Source organism: Prinia subflava, chromosome 6 (assembly GCF_021018805.1).
Source record: "Prinia subflava isolate CZ2003 ecotype Zambia chromosome 6, Cam_Psub_1.2, whole genome shotgun sequence".
Classification (NCBI taxonomy): Eukaryota; Metazoa; Chordata; class Aves; order Passeriformes; family Cisticolidae; genus Prinia; species Prinia subflava.
In genome coordinates, this window is record NC_086252.1 from 13661764 (window position 1) to 13684189 (window position 22426).

Sequence of the window (22426 nt, forward strand, 5' to 3'; positions counted from 1 at the left end):
TTACCAGGCACAGTGTCAGGTTCAGAGTTGCCAATCCAGGTGCCTGTAGGCTGAAAAGACCATGTATAACCGGTTGCCAAGTCGTGTGACCAACCACAAAGGTCTTCAGGAAGATCAAAGTTGCAGTTGAAGTTTGCAGGGAGTTGGAAATCTGATAAAAAGAAACAGAAGCAAAATAAAGTTGGATTAAAAAATGACCTCTCCATGAAGGGTTGCTATTAAAAAACAACCCAAAACTAAAATAGCTGGCAAGCCATCAAAACTGAAGAAAGCATGAAATCTCACACTGATGCTTTTAATCTGTCTCACATTTCCTCAGCTCCAAGGATCAGCCTTAAGTCCTGCATCATCAAAATGTTCATACCACGTCCTGTGGCTAATCCACCAAACTAAGCAAATATAAAAGCAAGAACCAAATGCTTCCAGACTCTAATCATCACCTTCTCTTCCTCCCTTAGAGTGGTCAATATTAAATGCCTTTTTAAATGTCAGGGAAGAGTCCTTCCTGAGTGCCCCATGCTGAGTAGTTCCTGCCTGGCTCCAAAAGGAGAATCTCAAGTGCTCCAGAAACCCATCTCCTGAGTGACAGACCTAGCCACTTGCACCAGACGGGAGCTGTCTGTCATCCTGGAGAGCTGTCACTCACTGCTTCCTACCTGCTCGTGGAAATGTTACCAGGGGAAACCTGGGGCCACCGTGAGCTCAAGCTTTTGGATTCTGAGTGAAAGAAGACAGCCTCTATTTCTAGCTCTGCTATGGACTCACCACATGGTCGTTGGGCAAGTCCTTTAACTTTCCATCTTGAAACAGAAGCAGAGTTAATTCCCCTGTGACAACAGCTCTGAAAGCTCTGGAGAGCTTTCCTGCAGAGACAGGGCTGTGGGCAGGCGCATGCCAGGGCTGCGTGTGGCAGCGAGGCAGCTGCTGGCTCCTTCAGTTGAGAGAATCAGTCATGTGGCATGGAGGCTGCAGAAACGGGCTGAATCCATACCAAGCACTCAGCAGACATGCATATCTGAGCCTAATTATAGGCCAGGATTTTCCTGAGCAAAGAGGAAGTTTTAAATCACAGTGCCCGCAAAGTGAGCGATAGCCAGAAGGAGGTGAGTGACTCAAGTGATAGGCATCGGGAGAACTTCACTGCAAGGGGCAGAGGGCTTTTTTTACATGCTCCCACTCCAAAATAAAACAGTGAAGATCATGGATCCTTTTATTCCAATCTAATCTTGTACCCTGGAGAGCAGCATTGTTTCTGTTTGGCTGTCATAAATCTGATTGTCCAGAGAAACACACTCATTGTTTTATGGAGTATGAGAATGAAAATTGTTGCTAAATCTGAGGGAAGCTGACAGAGAGGCTGGTTCCACGCTCCACAGCATACTCTGCTTGCTCTCTTGCCCTGGATTGCGCCCAGGAATTGTATTCTTGCAGAGACTGTTATAGGCCTAAATTTCCTCTCTGCACTTTCCCAAGTGCCTCAATAGTTGCAGGGTTGCACAGGCTTATCACTAAGGCAAAGCAGTGAGAATCAGGCCCTTTGAGCTACTTCTGCAACTTACATTTCTAGAACTAGTACAGCAGAATCCCCACGGGAGGTGTGAAAAAGCCAATTAATGTTCTTTTATAAATTTATTTATTTTAAAACCCATTATTTTTTTTTATCTGGGACTGAAAGCTGAAGTGACAGAAGTCCTAGGAGCTATCTCAGAGGATAGTTTTTCCTTGGGAGATTCTTGTTGAAGTTCTTGTGTAAATGCTCCTGTGCTGACATCCAGGCTCTGCTGTTGCACCCAGGGGAATGCATTTCCTGAACACTGCACTGTACAACCAACCTTGCACAGCTCTGTCAAGCCCTCTGCTCTTCATCTGGACATGTCACAACCTTTAAATGCTAACATCCCTCTTGCAAGAAGCAAAATACAATGTCTGCTTTTACAGATAGGGATTTGAGGCAGAGAAGATTAGCCCTCCCCCAGCACTGTCTATTAACAAGCACAGCATGGGGTCTAAACTAACATTCAGCTTCTTCCATTGTCAGAAGAAGCAGTCAAGTGCTACAGATACTGAACCATTTCATGTACTTCTGACAGCCATCTAAGACTGGGCAGATGAAATCCTGCATGGAGTTAGTGTTCCTCTCTCTCTACTACCCATACAAGGAGCCCAGACTGTCCTCCTAAATTTTAAGCTGCTGATATTAGGGAAGATGATCTTTAAGCAGATAAGCGTTCGGGACATCAGTCTTCAATACATGTTGTGATTTACTTTGTGACCTCTGCAAAAGGAGCCCTACATGCCAGGCAGTCTGAATCACCTTCTGAATTTATGACATCCAGCCAAGAGGTGATCTGGAATGGAGATGGTTCTAAACAGGGCGCTAAATGAGTTTTGTCAGGTCATGTAAGGAAGCTGGGAGACCAGCTCTTCATGTCTTGTACCCTAGGGACCAAATTAGTTGTTATCTCTTGCTCTTCCATACTTCCTTGATAGAACTTATCAGATTTTGGCAGATTTGTTTACAAGTTGGTTTTTGGTTTTTTTTTTAATCCTGGCCTATCACTAATAATATTACTCTAAGCTTTCCAGGAATCAGCCCCATGTATTGGAGCTAATGGGAAGATAAGAGTATTTTCCTAGCTCTTAAACCATCAGTCACTGAGATAAAGATGTGCTGCTCTGATACATACCCTCCTCTTCTCCACAGCTATCACCACAGTCGGTTGCTTCTGCATCAGTTGGGTAGGGAGTGGTAGTCTCTTCACTCTTCAAAGTGGGCACCAGTGTCTCTGCAGTGGGCCTGACATCTGAAAAAAATGGAGTAGAGCAGCTGTTTGCAACAGACAGTACAAGAAGCCCAGGTGATAAAAAACAAGGGAAAAAAATCTTTTTCTCATGTTCTTGTAATGGCAGGAAGAGATAGAACAAGTATGCCATGAGATTTCCACGTGCTACAAATGTCAGCATGGTTTGAACTTCAAGTGAACCGTCTTTCCATATGGTAGTTCTATGGATTTGGAGTTCCCACGGAACAAGTCTCTTCTCTAGACATGTACACCATTTTTTCCTCTTAATTTTTTAATCTACAATCTACATGGGTGTTGGCAATCCACTCAGCTGTCATTACTGGATAAGTGAGATCACGGGCAGAACATCTTTTTCTTTCACAAAGGCATATGACACGTTGAAAAAACACACACAACATTCCCACCAATTGTGCCAATTTATAAAACAAGTCACTCAAACCCACAAATGATGTAACCGCAAACGGGCCCAGAGGATCCCCTAGTGAGCTCTGGCTGGCTGCAGAAAGCATCTGGTTTTGCACTCCAGGCTCCCGACTACGCCTTCAAAGGGTCTCTGTCCAATTTCCCTTTCTCTAACGTGGCCCATGTGTAAAACCTCCAAGCAGGTGTCAGGGGAAATTTAAGCAAGAAAGGGAAGGATATTAACATCAACAGTAAATGACATTAGGCTACAGTAAACTCTCCTTTTATGGGTGCATTAAGTGGAGTACAGCAGACTTGATTCTTTCCACTTTTAGACAGAGGCAGCTTTGCTCAGTTATGTGTGATTGTGTTTCTTTGTCGGCACCCTTCAGGATATCATTCAATAAAGCCAGAAGCAGGAGGAAATGGCTAAATACATTGAATATTTTCCATAGGCTCCTTTATGCCCTTTTATTTTCCTGTTATTAAACATGTTGTACATCAACTCTCTGGGGTTTTTTTTAACTTTTTTTTCCAGTGGCTGTCTTTTGTTCAGGATAAAATACCAAATAACCTCAAAGCCTTTTAATTTGTAAGTTCAAATTTGTTACAACGCCATAAAACTCGAAATGTAACCAGGAATTGCAAGCAGCCAGGCACAGAAAAAAGTCATTAAAAAAAGCAAAGAAAAAAAGCAGCAGGTGAAAGCAACATATCAAAAGCTGGAACTTATTTAGAGCTGGTACATTTTTTTAGGTTGTTGTTCCTGTATATCAAGATTTATAGTTGAAATGTGACAATGTGGAAGGACCTTGAAAGCCAAGTCCCATATGGGACACAGATGCTGAGCGGATGTAAATCAACAGTGTTGCATTGCCCCGGACAAGCCGCAGAAATATATCTTGAAAAATCAGTTACCATGGCAGAGCCGCAACACGATGGTTATAAGAGATAATGAAAATAACAGGCAGGACAGCGTCATGTGTGAAATGGAAAGTGAAAAAGAGAGGTCTTTGCTTGCTCGCTTTCTCACTCCTCCCTGGCCCTGCAAGTGTCTGTTCGACTGGTGGTAACTGCTAATCAAAATGCAAAGTCACTGAGCAATTGAAACCAGATGTTTGGAACTTCAAAGGAGAGAAACCCAGCTGCAAGTGAACATTCATCATTCTCCACTCTTCAGAGGAAAAATTTTGGCACGTCTTTGAAAGAAGCCAATTGCTGACTGCCTGCTTCCCAATTTTTGAGTTAGTAGCCAGCTAGTTTGTGAGCCCAGTTGTGGCTGTTACCTGTTTAGCTCAGTAATTAAGATGCTTGCTGCTGATAAGAAATAGAAACACCTGGGCAGGGTGCATATGGGCTTAGACCCTCATTTGAAAATATTTTTAATTATCTTGTTTAAATCCATTTCTTAATCTTGTTCCCAAGCCAGTGCAATTGCCTGGGTTTTCACAGCCACTTTTGTAACACACCTGGGTCCTCCCAGCAAAGGAAGGCCCTGTCTGGGGACTGTCAAGGCCTGCTGCATGTAGCCAGCCTGGATTACACATGCAGATAATACCACCGGCTATCTCTGCTCCCCAGGTTGCATCAGGGATATAAATGCTTTTTATAACATGGTGAATCCACAAGATTACAAGCCCTGCTCTGATTACAAAGCTGTAGATTAATCAAGCTACAGATATTTATGACCTGGCAGTTGAGTTTTAAACATTACAATGTGCAAATTATTACCCAGACTGGGAAATGACCATAAAGCACCTTGCCTGGAAAAAACATGTGCTGTTGCTACTGATATTGAAAATGAGCATGGACACATATGTAAAAGAAAATTTGGGCCAAAAATAGCACAAGAAGTTAGAGACTACAAACTGCTCCTATTGTCTAAGCCGGAGGAGTGCAGTGGAAGGGCTGGCAGGCACATGGCTGGAGGTGCTGCCTCCCTTCGTGCAGTGATGCCGTGCTGGGATGCACCGAGCAGAGCGCTCTGCAGAGATCTGGCAGCTGGAGACTCCTGGGAGCTGCAGGAAGCAGCAGTGTGGGAGCTGCCTGACCACTGCTGCACAAAGCCCCCAGCTCCTGCTTCTTGCACCTGCTTCTCCCACAACATCCTAAGATGTCGTAAGATTTAAATTAAGATCTAATCTGATTTAAAGTTCAGATAATTTACACTGGATTGCCAGTCCAGGGGGATATTTACCATTGACTTCAAAAGCGAAACATTATGGTTATTGATAGTGTGTAATGTGTTGTGTGATTTGCTGTTAAGTGTTTGCAATGCATCTTGCAGCACGTCACAGGAGGAAATGCTAGTAAAGACTGCACAACAGGGTAAAAAAACTCTGTCTTTCAAGCTTCCCAGAATGGGAATTCTTACAAGAAAATGCCTTCTACAGATGTGTTTATAAAATGGAAATCATAGCTCTTTATCACTGACATCTGGACTCCAGATTCATATGTAAGCAGATTATTAAAAAATAAAAGATTAAAAAAGGGGACAACTAGCCGCTGGCACTGCAAAGTTAGCATCAGACCCAGTGACCCTTTGGGTGCATTTTTTGCTTTTGGGACTGAAACTGTGGAGAAATCAATCACCACTGAACCTCAGAGGGTCAGAGGCACAACCTCTTACTGATCCCAGTGAGTGTGTGAAGTCAGTTTTCATCTCTGTATTAAAAACAATGGTGGCTGAAAGGCATACCACGTGTGAAAAACAGGCGGGCAAAAGTGAACAGATTTCCTGGGTCTAAGGGGTGTTTGTAGAGATGTCATAGAGTTAACTCCCCAACCTTGTCTGCAAAAAGGTTTCCACATTGGGTTCAGTGAGAGAGGGATTGTTATTACAGCAAAGCCTTATTGTGGCAGCTCGGGATATGAAGTATTGGTCACTGCACCTCTGCTTCTCCTCCTACTTTTTGTCTTATTATTTGGACTAAAAAGCCCAAGTGTCCTCTAACATAAGAGGCTGTGAAAGATTGTGCAATGTCCCAGTAAAAGAAAGGAGTGTGGAGGGAGTTGAGGACATATTCTGCATGGGGCTCTGTGTGAAAGCTTGGAGTCCAAGCATTGCTGCTACATCCTGCATCAAGGCCAGTTCTTTTCAAGGTGCAAATAAAAAGGTGGGGCCAAGCCACCCTACAGGTGCTTGGTAGGACATGGCTGAGGTAGGACAGCAGGAAATAACCTTAAGTTTGCTGGTTTAGTGCGTGGCCCCAGAGCAGCCAGTGGGCAGAGGAGTAGGGTTCCTACCTGTCCAGTCACAGCCCAGCACCTCCAGGCGCATTCCTATTCCCGCTGGGGACCACCTCTCCGGGTGCACTCGGATGTACTGGGCAGGAACAGGGTCAAACCTCCGGACTTCGGGGATGTCGTAGTGGATGTTGCCTTCAAAGAGCTACAGAGAGAAAGAGAGAGAGAGAGAAAAGGCAAGAGATGTGTGCATTTCAAATGCTCCCAAGCAGACTTGATATTTTGGGTCTGGCAGAACATAGACACAGTTTCAAGTAGTTCAGCTGCCCGACTCCAGGCCATTGAGTCCAGCTGAGCAGAAATTGGGCTGTTCCTTCTCAGTTTCAAGAGGACCAGCCAGGCTATTTCTAAGAAACTTGCACAATCTCTCCTGGCCTCTGCTCAGAATCCAGGGGTTAGATCCTGATCCAAGCCATGCAGGGGAAGCCTGGGGAATATCCACTAACTTCACATGTAAATGAGATCAGATTTGTCCTTTGGTAAATCAAGAAGCTACTGCATGTCCTAGGATGGTGAAAATGCTTGGTTTTCCTCACAGTCCAAGCACTGCTCTTTTTCAGCTTACATGCAAGAACTAAAGTCTGTGGGGAATAAACAGAGGGCTATAGATAGCATCAGCCCTCATTTGAAGGATCAGGAAAAATTAAAACTTACCCAAAATTTAAGCAGAGGAATATGCATAAAACCAGAACAGGCAGTAGCAGAGAATTTATTTATTCCTCAAGCCCTTGCCACTCCCATACCACTAAGCAGAAAGATTATGGGGAACTCCAATGATAAGGAAAAAATATGGGGAATTTCAGGGTCACGCCAGTGGCTTCAGATATAGAAAGGGACTTTGGACATAGAAAATTTCCTAAAGAGGAGTTGTGACTTATCTTCCTCTTTCAGACGTGCACACCACAATAGCCACACCTTTCCCCATAAAATATGTAATTAGTTTGTGTAAAACATAACTGTTTTACACAAAACATAACAACACATAATAAAACACACAATCTTTTGGACTCTGACCTGCTGGAGCTGGGAGAAGCAGCAGGTGATGTCCACATCCCCATGCCTGGTGCACAATAGAAAATGAAAAGAAATTGCCATCCCTGGGGAAAGGTGGAACTTATGGCCACTAGTACAGGTTTGGAGCAGCACCAAGGGACACAGCCTGGAACTTCACGGTGACAACCCCAAGCTCCCAAGGTCTCTGTGGGAGGTGGACAGCCGATTTTCCAAGACCCCATCAGGCAGACTGAAGCTAGTCAGAAACATATCCTATTTTGCTGCTGCTCCTGCAGTGCCTACCTTGGCTTGCATTGTTTTGGGGTCCTGGATGAAGTCCCAGTCCTTGCCATTCATGCTGTAGGCCACCTTAAACTTCTTCACAAAGGACCGGGACTCAGTGGTGGTCACACTGTCCCCTCCACGAGCCCCCTGAATAATGACGCCTCTGATGTTCTTCGGGACGCCAAGGTCCACCTGCAGCCACTCCTCCCCAGGCTGGGCTTGGGGCACTCGGGGAAACCAGCCCGAGCGGCTGCTCACCAGGCGGGCCATGCTGGGAGACCAGTCATAGCCTCTGATGGAAGAGGCCGAGATCTGCGAGTCAGGAATGAGGCCAGAAAGCATTCCCAGCAAGCTGGAGCACGGTGAATCTGCAGGGAAGGAAAGGCCGTGAACAGTCAGGGTAATCGAAGGGAAGTGCTTGGGGTTCTCCTCACAGCATTAAGCTCTGGACACTGGGCATTTCCCCCTCCCTGGGCATTTCCCCCTCCCTCCAGGACCTGGAGTCCTGTCCCTCCAAGCACATCCCTTGCGATGGGTGTTTCCACACTAGTCACTGTGCCACCATCCCACCGCAAGCAGCCGTGACAGCGGCAAGGGACAGCACCCCAGGACAGGCTGTTGGAGGGACAGAGAGGAGCACTGGAGCCAAGGGCAGCAGGGGACCCTCACCAGTGATGCGGCAGCCGTAGAGCTCCAGCCTCAGGGCAATGCCGTTGTGCCAGGTCTGGGGACGGATGCGCACGAAGCGTGTGAGCACCGGGCTGTGGATCTTGTTGAGAACCACCTCTGTGGCATCTTCATTGGCCTGAAATGTCTGCAAGGGAAGGAGGCACAAATGTATATTTGTGCACACTGTTACATCCTCACCAGAAAAGTAGTCAAAATAATCTCAGCAGGGAAAACCAAGGAAAGGCTTTCTGGGCAGGGCCAGCCTTCAACCAGGGCAAACACCAGGGGCTTGCACAGAGATGTGAGCCGCTGCCAGGAGAGCATGGTGCATGGACTCACCTACCAGGCAGGAGAGCCAGGAGCTTTCTACCTGAATGCCTCTCACAGCACCTCGAGGCACCTCAGGCTATCAGGCCTCAGCTGCTTTGAGCTTGCCTTCAGACGTAGATCTGCTCCAGCACGAATGATCAGATGCCCCAAACAGGCTGACACCCTGACGCACCTTACACTGGGCTCCACCAGGAAACACCATGTGCAAGCAGTGGTGTGAGCAGCAAGGATGCACCTCTGCCTGGGGTGACAAGCTGCTGCCTCAGCCAGCCCCTTGCCTTTGCCTCTCCCTGCAACCTGCCACATGGAGACAGCTTTTTGGGAGTTTATGATCCCACATGGTAGGAAAAGGCTGCTGCCTTACCAGATGGCCATAATCAATAACTACCAGATGGATGTTAGATCCACCTCTTCTGCCCATTTTTTTAATAGGCCCGACAAGGACTGGATACATGTGTTTCTATTTTAGGCTGCAAAGCCATAGCAGGGGGAGGAAAAAAAAAAAGGGAGGGAAAGAGGAAATACGCAAGGGGAGGGTAATTTTCAACCCTTTCTCTGCCCCAGCATAAAGCACTAGAGCTCACAGACCAAGGCTGCAGGCATTGCCTGCTTTCACACCAAGCACTTCAGGACAGGGCTAGACTATCCTCCCATCTCAGCCAGGAACTACATCTATGCTGAGATGCTGGCTGGGTTCTTCTGCAAGCTCCCACCACGTGTATATGTACTAAGCACAAGAGCTCCCAGTAAGTCTCTGAGGAAAGCAGGAGAGCGTAATCTTTGGCACCAGCCTCCTGTGGCAGGCAGTTGTGAAACCATGGAGGACAGGACGGGTGGTATCCTGGCCCCTTGCCTTGAATAGCAGCTAGGAATCATTTTGTAAGCCTCCTGTGGCTGTAGGCTTGCAGATGGCACATGTTACTTCTCCCAGGACCAGCATGGCAGGGCGTGCAGAGGCTGTTTACAGGGCTGCTCACAGCACCCCAGCTAGCTCTGGGCTGCCCCTGCACATTGCCATCCATTCCTTCAGGGTAGGGAGCAGCCACCCCACAGAGGGAATCAGTTGCAAATCTGGCTGGTAATTGGGATGAGGGGTTGATGTGAACTTGAGCAGAAATGCTAATCTAGAGAATATATATCATGCTGCTACCGTTTAGCAACACAGCATGGTTTATGTGTTTTTAATATCCTATTTTATCCTGTCTGACCTCACTTCCCATCCTTCTCCTTGCTCAGCAGACTCCAAACACCCTTTTTTTTTTCAGCAGGAGGGCTATAAGAAGAGTGGTTACTGTGAAACACTCTCCAGGCATATGTGTGTGTGTGTTCATGTGTGTGTCTTGTAAACCCGTGGGCACAGACACACATACAAACAATTTAAACGAATATATTTCCACACCACAGCAGAGCCTTCAGCTTTATGCCAAAGCAGAAGCTGACACACAACACCTTACCTGAACCTAACACCAGAGGACAGGAAATGTTTATCTGAGCCAGCGCAACTATATAGCACAAGGAGCAGCATGTCAGGTCAGACCAAAGGTCCCTCTCTCCCAGAGGATGGCTCCTAACGGTGGCCCCAGCAGATGTCCAAGGGCAGTAAGTCCACTGGAGACTTCTCCTGGCAACCTCTATTTGCTTCCCACAACAAGCAGTGTGAAGACTCCATGAGCCAAAGGTTGCATATGGACCAGCATGTTTAACAGTCACTGATGAGGTTTGCTGCTCTTTTTGATGTAACATATTTCAAATTTTGTTCTTTTTTAGCTCACTTCGCACATACGAGCATCAGGGGCCAGAATCCAAATTTACACCAGCATAATTTGTTGCTGACTTCTGCACAGTCAAGCTTGATAGAAAGCAGAAGCAGGACTGAGCCCAAAAACTTTATCACTACTATAGGCATTGCTGAAAACATCTCTTAGACAACCTTGGTCCCAACTACCCTGCTTCCAAGAAGAGCAATTTCAATTCTGCTTTAGATTAAGAAATCAGTAATTTACTCAGGCTAGATGACATTCAAGAAGCTATGAACTCTGAATCTGGGCCATGACACTCCAGACTGCCAGCTTGTGAGGGCAGAATCGACACCCGACTTCCAGCTCTGCTATCAGCTGCACTGGTAGGGTCTGTTCCATTGAACCTCGCTTCTGAACAGCCCCAGCTGATCACAGCAAGTCATTACTCTGCACCCTGTTCAGCATAACAGAAAGGGGCCACTTCCAGAGGGCATGTGCTTGGTGCTGTTAGACACCTGAGGTGTTCCCACATGCCTGCTCTTTCAGCCTCTCTCCCAAGTGGAAATGCACTGTGAGCGCACAGGTCCTGATGCTGCTGACCAGGGTGTGATGCCGACTGTCTGGTTTCTCAGTACTGAAAACACTGACCCCAGAGCCCCAGCACACTGTGGAGAGAGGCCCATTGACTTCAACAGGCTCTACATCCTGCCTCAAATTAGCACTCACAGCATAGGAAGAACTAGCAAGAAAATGTGTGAAATTGAGAGTGCCAAGAAAGCAAAGACTTCTTCCCTCTCTACCAAAATAGAATATTGCTATTCCTCCCGTCCTATCTGCTTCCCATCCCACTCAGCACATATTTTGAGCCAAGTCTTCGAATGGTGTAAATCAACATATCACCATCGAAGTATAAGAAGTCACAGTAATTTACACCAGCAGAAGAAAAAAATACCTGGCTGTGATCTAGGGAGATAGATAGATAAATAGATATACACTCAGTGGAGAGCACACATGCGTATGCACATGAACACACACTCAAGGGTGATGGAGCCAGAAGACGAATGGGAAAACCATTAACAAATTAAAAGCACCTTCCAAGAAACAGTCAAGGGAACTTGCTTTCACTGCTGCATCTAAAAGCTGCCTATCTTCTCCGCATACTGTATGTTTACTTCCGTTTTAGCCCAGACAGCAGGTCTGCATGTGAAATTAAATTGATAATCAATGAGAGCTGACCTGCCTAATTAATTTGCTGCAGAAAGCAAGTGGTAAGGGGACATGATGTCTAGGCAGGAGGAAGACTGCGAAAGTTTTCCATGTGCGTACACATGCAAGCTCCACACCAGCATTTACAAGTCGAATTTTTGACACGTTGGAACCATCATAGGGTGATGGGGGGATGGCTGAAGCGACATTGGTTCCAGTGTATATGGGAATTGTGCCATTGGCAGTCTGGAGTGAAAGAGATGAAGGACAAGGAGACAAAAAGTGCCATGAAGTTGATGAGGCAGCGAGTCAGAGAGGGGTAGGAGGTAATCTCACTCCTGCTCTATTTATTATGCTGCTTGGCCACTATGCAATTTCTTGGGGTGCTGAAGAAAGTGGCTGAGGGAGGAAGAGGAGAAGGCCAAGGATGGCAGCAGCCCTGCCTTAGTCCGTACGTATGTGTCTCTGTGGACCCACTAGATTTACTGCAGGATTATGTTACTCCTGTGGAGACAGAGCCCTGGAACAGAGCATGCTAACAGGATTAGGGCTTCAGGATTTAGACAGAGAAGCATGAAGGAGAAAAGTAGGGGAGATTATTTTCCTTGTCAAATAGGGAAGGCATAAAATGGGGCCTGTTTGATGGTGGGAGGATTCTGGCTCAAGTGGAGGGTGGATAGTTCTGGATTTATTAAATCCAGGAACAAGGAGTTAAAAGAAAAATGATACTTGGCAACACTCAACAAAGCAGAGTGTCTGGGCAAGGCACAGTGTGCAGGGCTGGGCTTGCCAGCTCCGTGTCTTTGAGAGGCTCCACTCAGATTTGGGAGTCATCAGGGACACGAGCAGTGGTACTATGTTAGCCTGCAAAGGAGATATCAGGCCCAGAAATACAAAGCTGCAGCCTTGCTAGGAAAGCCAGGGCTGTAATTCTCCCCAGGTACTGCACCAAGGGTGAATGCGCAAGGCTGCCTTTGGCAAAGCCTGATGTCTTTGTCCTGCCTGCAAAAGCAGCAAAAGCAGGCTGGGACCTGGATGTTTCTGGGCAAATCCTCTGCACCATGATGTCTCTGCGCAGAAACACTTGTAACCCTCTGGCTCATTGCGCCAGCTTTTCCTGAGTTTTCCAGATTAAAAAAACACAGGACTGAAAGCTTTTCTGTCCTTCCTCAGGTGAATAAATACAGGAGACCTGATTAAGAACTGAAAAGACAGAGAAACACTCCTAAGGGAAGGCACAAGGGTCTCCAAAGAGTCATCTTCAATATTCACTGCCAGCACCAAAATCTTCTGATGTCCCCAGCTCCAAATGTACAGCTGAGATACTGCTCTTTACAGCAATTCAATCTGTGCAGCTACCACCTGAAATGCCACCTAGGAAAGTTACCTAATAACAAGCACAAAACCATAAAAATGAGTAAGAAATGAAAAATGCACACCAGATGGGTCTTGCTGCCATTTCTTGTCCATTGACTTCTACAGATTCTGAAAACAAATGTTTCAGTTGCATTTTACACACAGAGCAATGGGGGAAGTGAGAGCAGCACTCACCATGGTCCCAACCCACTCCAAATCCTGAAATCCATCCCATCCCCAGTCCCTTGCCACACTAGATGATTCCTGTGAGCTCATCTCTGCAGTTACTAAGATGGAGCAGCTCAGACCACACGGGAGTTGGAACCTAAGGTGCTACAAAGAAGGAAGTGGATCAGAATGGATGAGAAGTTGGTTATCTGATGAAATCCTCATAGTTGAGTCTGTCCAAGGAAAATGGACAAAAATAAAAGGTCAAATCTTGCCAGGTGAAGAAAATGGCCAAAAACAAAAGGTCAAATCCTGCCAGGTGCTCTTTTCCTTCCTCGGGTTCAAGAAGAGTTGTTGTTTTCCAAAGACATTTGCAAACCATTAGATAAGATCTCGGCACACACACCAGGGTGACCTCCTGGAAGATAACCTCAGAGGCCATGGCCTGGCCCCAGGTCACAGGAGGTGGAGGGAGGGAGACAACAGGGAGGGCGAGAGCCAGAGCAGCTTTTCTGCAGCAGGGTTGGCTTGGCCCTGTCCCTTGGTCGGGGCACACTGGTGAGTGGTAAGGGGAGTATGGGATGGCACGTGGTGGTGGCCACTCTCCTCCCTGTCTCCCCTCTTCGGGACACACGGGAGGACAGCGCAGCACCTCTGGCCAGGTTGCTGGGTTAGCCTCCCCACCTGGCCCTCAGGCCCGAGGGAAAGACAGAGCACACCCCTGGACAGCAGAATGTCTGGGCCAGGCTTTGCGGGGAGTGGGCTGCCAGGAAGGGAGAAAGCCTGGCAGGGATGGGGTGGGAAGGGGAGGGGTGAACCTCCACTCCTGCCGGCTGCCTTCCCACTGCCTCCCCATCCCAGAAACACAGCAGTGCTCGGCACGGAAACAGCCCAGCCAGCCCTGTCTGCTGCGATATTAATCACATTTTCCGCTGCTCCATCCTGCCTTTCCCGTTTCCCTTGCTGCTGAGTGCCAGCAGCTGGGGACTCAAAGGTGAGCCATCACATTTGGCAGGGAAACACCCTGGCCCCACTGTCATCTGAAACACCGGAGGGAGGGGGAGCAGGGGGCAAAAGAGAGGTGCTGAGAGCTTCCCATCCTCTGCAGGGAGCATCATCCCCTCCCCTCCCCTCCCCACCCCTCCTGCACTCGCTGTTTTTCTCTTGCATTAGCTCCTCGATGAAGATGTGAGTGTTAGCTGGCCCACCTATACGTGGCAGAGCACTGCTTTTGGCCCGCAGAGCTGGCAGGAATTAGAGCAGCGTTCGGTACACCCCGTATGCCAATGTGAGCATGTGCATATATATATATATATATGTGTGCAGATATACGTATGTGCATATATGTATGTGTCTACAGAGATGTGTATCTGTGTGCATGTACACAGAGAGTCCCCGTCTGCCCACACCTTCCCCTCCCTCCCTGCTGCTCATGGCACCAAACCAAGCTGCGGCAGGCTTGACGGATCCCTTTGGCATGGTTTGCTCCAGCGCTGCAGCCCGGGCTGTGCGGAGCTCCGCTCTGGTGCAGGGGGAGCTGCACCTTGAGCACAGCATCTGGAAGCGTGCTTAGCACAGGAGCAGGGATGAATGCGGGCACAGATTGTGGGACCAGAGCCCCCAGCTGCAGGTCTGTGAGCAAGAGGCCTTGTCCTGGCCCCACTGTGCTCAGCAGCTGGCAGCCAGTTGTTTGGCGGGGCAGGAAAGCAGTCATGCAAGGGGTAGGCGAGCCACCAAAAAGCAATTACTTATCCTCTGGCCTTGGGAAGTGTCTGCTAAATTAAGGCCAGAATGTGGGAACAAATAGAGACTGGAATAGAGGAGTAAAAAAGATTGTTTTGATTTTTCTGCGAAAAGAGAAAACAGAGTAGAAAAAAGCTGACAGAAATCAAGGGCCAAGTCCTGAAATGGTGGCAATTCAGGTGGTTGTGGGATTGTTTTGGATTGATACCAGCCAGGCTTTAGGGTCTTGCTGGAGCAATGTCAATTGGCTTAGCAGCACTGAAACCAGTCATGCCATCCTGCTCCACCCTGGCTGAGGATACAGTGTCCAACACCCAGGACTGCAAGGTTGGGAAATTTATTCTCCTCTGCAACTAAAACCACCCTCCAGGCCAGATTCCTGCTCCAGTTAAGACTTGAAAAGGTAAATTTATTGCCAGTGGTTATTTGAAACACGGAGTAGTGTATATAGCTCATCTCTCTGCCCAGCATGATGAGCATCTCCTGCCTGGCTCAGCTTACAGAAAAGGTCCCAATGAGACTCCAAACTCACCCGGGGTGAGGAGAGATGGCCCCAGTTCACAGAAAGGTCTGCTGTGACCAGTGGGTCCTAGGAGGGCACAGAGGCTCCCCACCACTTCATGTCCACTGTGTTAGGACTATACAAGAGGTCTGCCATGAGCTACTGTCCTGGAGCCAGCCCACCTGAGATCTGGGGAGCCCAGCTGAGGACGCCACTATGTGATGCTAGGCTGCCCTGTGCCTCCATTTCCCTACTTTTAAAATAGGACTAACACTCCCTCACTGGCACATGAGGAGCTTAAATACTCCAAATATTGCAGATATGAGACCCTGATAGGGACCTCTGCACAGAGAGGACCCATTCTGGGAGGCAGAGGGAATTTGAACCTAAGGCACACTTGTGGGGAAGGGGAAATCACACAGCCCGGAAGGGAAGGAAGTGTCTGGATGAATCCTGGACAAGGCAGGCTACTGCACTTCATGCCAGCAGCGCCCGTGCCAGCAAAGGGAAGGGACAGCTAATTTAATAGAAGTGCTGAGCAATCGAAAATTACTGGGACATGTGTTGGGGGGGAGGTGTGTGGGAACCCAGCCACAGAGTTCACACAGACACACTATGACACATCAGCAAGGGGGACTTGAACACACAGCAGTGCTGGTGGGTGCCACAGAAGAGCAGGGAAGTGCTTTCTTGAGGCATCCTTAACAAGGGAATAGCCACTTGACCAAAACAGTTAAGAAAGAAAAACCAGCACGGCACCATGGCTACCCTTAACCCTCCTCTCCATACACCAACCCTCCCATGCAGACCACTCCAGTTTATCTTTCCTGGCCACACACCAGCACCCATGTGGTGTGAAATGGATGAACATCCGTATTTACCCTCCCTCCTCCTTGCACCCACCTCTGTGGGTGTCCCAGAAACACAGCAAAAGCATGCACAGCCCCCAGGGCTCAATGCCATGCCTGCTTAGCATAGATCCCACAGCTCTGGCAGCCTGAATTGTTTCTCATTATTTATTGCTCATTTTGTTCTCTGGGACAGTGCAATTGCCTCTTAGGATTTGTGCCCTTTCATTTCCAGGCCTCAGTAACTCCTGAACTACAGTTTCATGTGGTTTTGTGATTGTTAACCCAGCATGCAGACGGGGCTGCGACCATAAAAGCTCAATGAATCTTATATGGCAAAACACAGGCTGTGAAAACATTTTCTCCTTCATTTGCAGTCAAAGAACATACTATCCCCACCACGAAAGATGCAGCAGCAGCCAGGTTTTCCAAGGAATAGTGTTTCCTCATTGCTGTGCAGAGGAGAAAGGACTATTTCTGCTCAGTGCATCATCAGTCTTTTACCCTCATCAGAAAAAGGGTCCCTCATGGATTAAACCCTCTGGGCCTGCAAAATCTCTCAGTTCTCTTCCCTCTTGTAGGATGTGAGACTCACCAAGGTGCAGGCAGAGGAGACGAAAAGGACATTACCTTGTGGTTCTTCCCGTGTCGGTACATCATCCAGTCCTCCCCATTGGTGCTGACCTCCAACTTGTAGGTACGGATGTAGTAGCCCTTCTGGGTTTCTCTTGAGATGGCACCCTGCGTGGCAATGGCTGTGAGCACAGTCAGGAAGTGGAGGTCCACCTTTCCAGGGGAAAAAGGGACAAGAAAGAGAGTGGTGACCACCTGAGAGTCCAGAGAGGGGCTAATTAGTTCCTCTCTCTGTCTCTGAAAAACAAAAAGGTGCAAATTCAGCCCGTCTCACTCTATCTGGGGGTGCACAGCTCAACAGCCACAACCCTTCCCAGGGCTGACTTCAGCATGATAGGATCCTGGGACAAGAGCAGCTAAGGATCTCGATGGCTGTTTATATGGGAGCATCACAAAGCCTTCTTCCTGCCTCAGACCAAGCAATAGGATCTGCACAGAAGCGCACGTCCATTAAAGCAGGACAGAGACTGACTTTTTCCATGTAAAATAAAAGCATGATATCCAATTAGCAAGTGCTGCAGCTCTTGGTTCTCCCTTGCTGGTTTTTTTTTGTTTTGTTTTACAACATGGGTTGAGAAAGGTCAGCAGAGCTGGCTTAGTAGCCCTGCCATGAATGAAGAATGAGACGCCTGCTAGAGGCAATGACATTCAGCACCTCCTGCTCGTAGTGCCCTTTAGCAAGCAGTGTCTCCCGGCGATGTGACACAGCCAGAAGCTGTGTGCGGACACTCTGTGGCTCTCAGCAGCTCCCAGGGAAACCTTTGCTCTGTCAGCCCCCCGCCTGACATCAGCCCGCTCACGCTCCCTGCATCACTGATGAGATAAATATTATTCTAGTTGTTATTCTATGCACCCCCTGGAGACTTTGGTCCTCAGGCCAGCGGCAGAGTCAGTGGCCCTTGTAAGTGGCAGAGGTCTCTCAGTCTCTGTCAGTCTAATGGAAAGTCCATCAAGGTTTGGGCAGAAAGGAGGGGTAGGACAGAGACAGCGGCTGGAGTCACTCCTTGTGCAGGCAAGCTAATGGGAGAGCCAGCCTGCTGCATTCCACTGAGGCACTGCAGCTCCCCTGCTGCTTGCTCCCCAGGAGCCACAGAGGCAATAAAAAATTCAACAAGCCTTATGGCCAAGGGTCAGTTTAACAGCGTGACACTCCATTTGGTGGGGGAAGAGGAGAGGGGGCTGGAAAGGTACCTGGAGGTACTCTTTGTTGCTGTCTACATTGGGGGTCCAGCCGTTGTCATCACTGTTGAGCCGGCTCTGCTGAGGGGTCCATCGCCCATCTGAGTAGGTGGAGGAGGCACTGATCTGCATGTTGGAGATCCTGCCAGACTCCATCCCCAGAGGCACATTGCACTGAAAGTCTAGAGCAGACACACACACACACATACACAGAGATTGGTTTACAGTCTCAGTAATTCATCCCCAGGTGAAAGCCAGCCTTGAACTAATCTCTCCAGCTAACCTGAGCAAAGCTGCCTGTCTGGAAAGATGAACAGGTCTGCACCATCTTGCAGGTTGTGTGTGTTCACAGATGGCACTGAAAAATTATAGGTAAGGCAGCTTTGTGTTTGCATGGCCCTCTGAACACCAGTACAGTCTGGATCTTTCTGCCTGTCTCTATCTTCTTCACCTTTGCTCAGTTTTGACACAATTGTGTCCCTTTCTTCCCTTCACCTCCACCAAGATGTTTCTAAGCACCCTTGCCACAAGGTTCACATCTTCTTAAAGGCTGTAGGTGAAAACTAAGCACTGACAAGGCAAGGAATACAGAAGGCAAGGAATACAGACAGACACATTAGGAGAGTGCTTGCTGTTGCCAGCAGGAACATCAGGAATGGGCAGTTCTAAGGGTTTTGTGTGCATGTGAGAGCAGGGATGCACATGTGTACGTGTCTGTGTATATCTGCATGCCCTGTATGTGGTATCAGGCCCATAGGGATTAACCAGACAAATCTATGGAAGACTGCTATGTTTTTCTTTGGTTCTCCTCACTTCTAAGGCTTTAAAAGTCACAATTAGCTCAGTTTTATGGCACGTCTCATCTATTTTATGGCAGCTGTCCTGTAAAAACAATAGCAAAGAAAACAGTGATAGAAAATACTACATGGGTCCAAGCGTGCTGCTGCTTTAAACCAACGGGGCTCCACCAAACTGCCTGTGTTTTTAATGTGGCTGAGTCAACCTTGGGTGGAAATGATGGGCCAAGTTAGGATGTCAATGCTATTATTAAAGTTTCAATTTACACCACCATAAATGAAAACAGGCCTAGAAGTTTAACAAAGGCTCTTGTGCTTGATTTCTCAAGCTTTGTGTTCAACATCTTAATTCCAAATCCAGAACAGAAAAGGGATTAAAGAACAGATAACTGAGTGTGGCAATAGGTAATGGTGAAGAGCTCATGCTTGTCTCTTAACTCTCACAGCCTCAGCAGAACATCTCTTACTCAATTCACAGAGTAAGAGGTTGTAACCCTGCTGCCCTGGTGCTGCACAATCCCTACTCTACCCTGCTCTCTGTCACAGGCTTTCAGTGGCAGGTTAGGGCCTCCCTCTCTTTCTCTGGGGCTGAGGGATTTCCTGAAGGCTTCTGTTTTATCAGAGGTTCACCGTGAACAGAGGTCAAGAACAGTAGCTCTGAGGCAAAAATACCATGGGAAAACAAATGGAACCTTTCCTTGCCTGCAAGTGTCATCACAAAGAATCAAAATGCTCTTCATTCTCAAAATGAATCCTCCCTCACTCCACATCAATTTACCTCCCTTATTAAGGGTTATAAAACAAATTTGAGCTTGAAATTCTTAAAGATTTAAGCAGTCTTTAATTTGACAGCCAAGAAATTCCGATTTGTGGTTTGGGACTGTGAATTTCTGGGAAACTAGAGAGTGTGTACATATTTTCCCCCATGCTTTAATGAATCTGCTGCACATGCTGGGCTGAAGTCTTCCCCTAAATCCTTTGGGCTGAGCACATACATGAAGGATTCTAACCCGAAAGGGATTGAGAAGACTTCACAAGGAAGTGAAAAGTCAACAAAAGGTCAGAAAGTGAAATTCTTACTGAAATCTTACTTTTATCAGAAAGAGAGAACAGACCTAAGATAAACTGCTGTCTGCACTGCTGCTGGAGAACCAGCCCCTGGACACATTTCTGCCTGCTCCACTCTTGCATATGCCAAATGAAAGATAGGAAACACAGGGGACACAACTGAGTCATACACACACATTTCCAACTTACTTTCTGGGACTTCCTGGTGGATCAAGTAGTACTGAGCAGAGAAACCGTCCTTGGCCACTGCCAGGTCAGTGTGGAAGGTGAGAGAGAGGACGCCGGTGGTGGAGCGGATGTCCGATGGCATCTTGGTGCCACAATACCTGCCTATCAAGGGGCCGACTGCAAAAGAAAGAGCAGCGAGGGTAAAAGCTGCTTTTCCACCGGCCTCCTGGGTCACCAGCACATTGCTGATCAGGATAAAACGATAGGCTTTGGGGATGGGCTGTTTTTTATATCCATTGGCCCGGTGCCATGCAGTGCAGAAATATCCACTGCAGCAGGCGTTGCTCTGCAATTGCTGGGAAATGCTCCAGAATGCTCTGTTTCTCGGTTTTGCTATAAGGTGGGGAGGTCCTCCCATCATTGCACGAACCCACTGCCCTTCCCTGAGGGAGAACTGCTGGTGTTTGGAGTGTCCCATGGGGCTTTTCACATTAGTGATTACAACAGAGCAGTAGTTTGTGGTTTAACGAACGCAGCCTTCTGCAGGCACACTGTCCCCAAGCTGGCCACGGAGTGCCCTGATGGCAGGTTACAGGCTGCAGCCACCCTTGAAGTTAGGCACCCTTGGTGCTCAGACACAGACTGGAGCTCTGTGAGACACCAGGAAGGGCCAAGGAAAGTTTTGGAGCTTTGTGAGACACCAGAAAGGGCCAAGGAAAGCAGTGCAGCACCCCGTGGCTTACCCTGAGGGATGCCATCCCAGATGTCTAGCCAGTCATACTTGCAGTCTCCTTCCCCTGACTGCAGTGGGTCATGCTCGAGGTCAAAAAGCAGAAAGTGGAGGAGGATTTCTGTCTTTGGCTTGGCAATGATGGTGAAGATGCAGTCCAGGTTGTGTGGATACTTGTCAGGGAAACCCGGGGACTCAATGGTGCCGTTGGAGGCAGTGAAGTTTCTGGAGCAGTCCTCAGAGCCTGTAGCAGCAGGAAAAACCCAAAGCCTTAGCAAAAATGAAGCTTAATGCCCACAATTTGACACTGTAGAACCCCCATTCTGAGTTTAGTAGGGTTGTGTATTCACTTCCGGAAATGTCCTGCAGCTCAAGAGCTGTGGGAATTACTGCGAGAAGTGAAACATTGATTTTCAAAGCTTTCCACAGGTGGAGAGACAAGGTCCATGAGGTCACTGTAGTGGACAACATGGTTTGAAATCCCTTAGACAGCTTTGCAGACATAATCTATACACCACTGCTGATCCTCCTGACAATTACCTCAAAACAGGACTAGAAAAGCAATCCTATCCAAAGCCATTGCTGTGATCTGGCAGGCCAGCACGCTGCCACATCCCTGTCCCTCACACCAGTGGTGGTGGACAGGGAGGCCACACCAAGCCAGCCTGTCTTCCCCAGCTGGCCCTTTCCAGTCTAACCTGTCCCCCAAACACTGACCTGGCAGACCTGTGTGCTGCTCCAGAGCCTGCAGAGAGGCTGGCTGGCACGCAGGGAGCTGCCATGCACAGCACTCAGGACACAGCTGCAACCTGCAGCTGGGCAGGCAAGGCACCACTGCAGCCCCAGGTCTGATGGGGGAGCTGTGTCTGGGGAAGGATCTGCCTGGGATGGGGCAGAGAGGAGTAACGGGATGTATTCTCTTTGGAAAGGCTCTTCCCATGGGCCAGTCTCCTGCAAACTCCAGCCTTCCAGCACAGATATCTGTGCCTCAGTTTCCTCTCGAGAAAATCCGGAAGCACAAATATTTACACAGTGAAAGGGGCTGTGGGAGGATGCCAATGTCTCCACTGTTTGCTGCAAACCCTTGGGAAGTGCACAGTTAGCCTGCAGCCCCCCCTGAGACCCACACGAGGGACAGGGGCCAGCTCCAGCATACGTTTCCACAGCGTGGCCACATTAAGAGCAGGGATAACAGAGACCGTGGCAGGGGGGACTCTGCTGAGAGCAGGAACAGAGCCCTCTTTTTCACAGAATGAGCCATCCATACCAGAAATGCAAGTTATTTCTATCCTTAAGGAAGACCTTTGCGTGGTGGGGAGGACAGACAATGTTGCCTCTTATTTATTGCTGACCTCAGCACTGGCCTCAGCTGCAGCCGGGCCAGCTCGGTGCCCCCTCTCATACAGCCAAGGTGCCTCGGGTGGTTGGGGAAAGGGGAATTTGTGTCATATTCATACCACGGTGTCTTTGAAACCCTTGCCAGGACAATAGGCAACAGAAATCTGCAGCCTGGAGCTAACAGAGGAGAAAGGGGGTGTTAGAGAGGCTGCTGGCCACTGC

The 22426-nt window shown here is 48.2% G+C and overlaps 1 protein-coding gene across 6 annotated transcripts in view; it reads right to left on the bottom strand.

Annotated features, from left to right (window-relative positions):
• NRP2 (neuropilin 2) overlaps nucleotides 1–22426 on the bottom strand; it is an 88687-nt gene that overhangs the window by 34372 nt on the left and 31889 nt on the right. For all 6 annotated transcript variants that reach the window (XM_063400368.1, XM_063400365.1, XM_063400366.1 and 3 more), the window contains exons 4-12: nucleotides 20880–21110; nucleotides 20158–20313; nucleotides 18116–18285; nucleotides 16922–17077; nucleotides 8400–8544; nucleotides 7749–8098; nucleotides 6453–6597; nucleotides 2688–2804; nucleotides 5–151 (exon numbers count right to left, since the gene is read on the bottom strand). In XM_063400368.1, coding sequence (XP_063256438.1) covers nucleotides 5–151; nucleotides 2688–2804; nucleotides 6453–6597; nucleotides 7749–8098; nucleotides 8400–8544; nucleotides 16922–17077; nucleotides 18116–18285; nucleotides 20158–20313; nucleotides 20880–21110 — 1617 coding nt within the window. The remainder of the gene's footprint in view (nucleotides 1–4; nucleotides 152–2687; nucleotides 2805–6452; nucleotides 6598–7748; nucleotides 8099–8399; nucleotides 8545–16921; nucleotides 17078–18115; nucleotides 18286–20157; nucleotides 20314–20879; nucleotides 21111–22426) is intronic.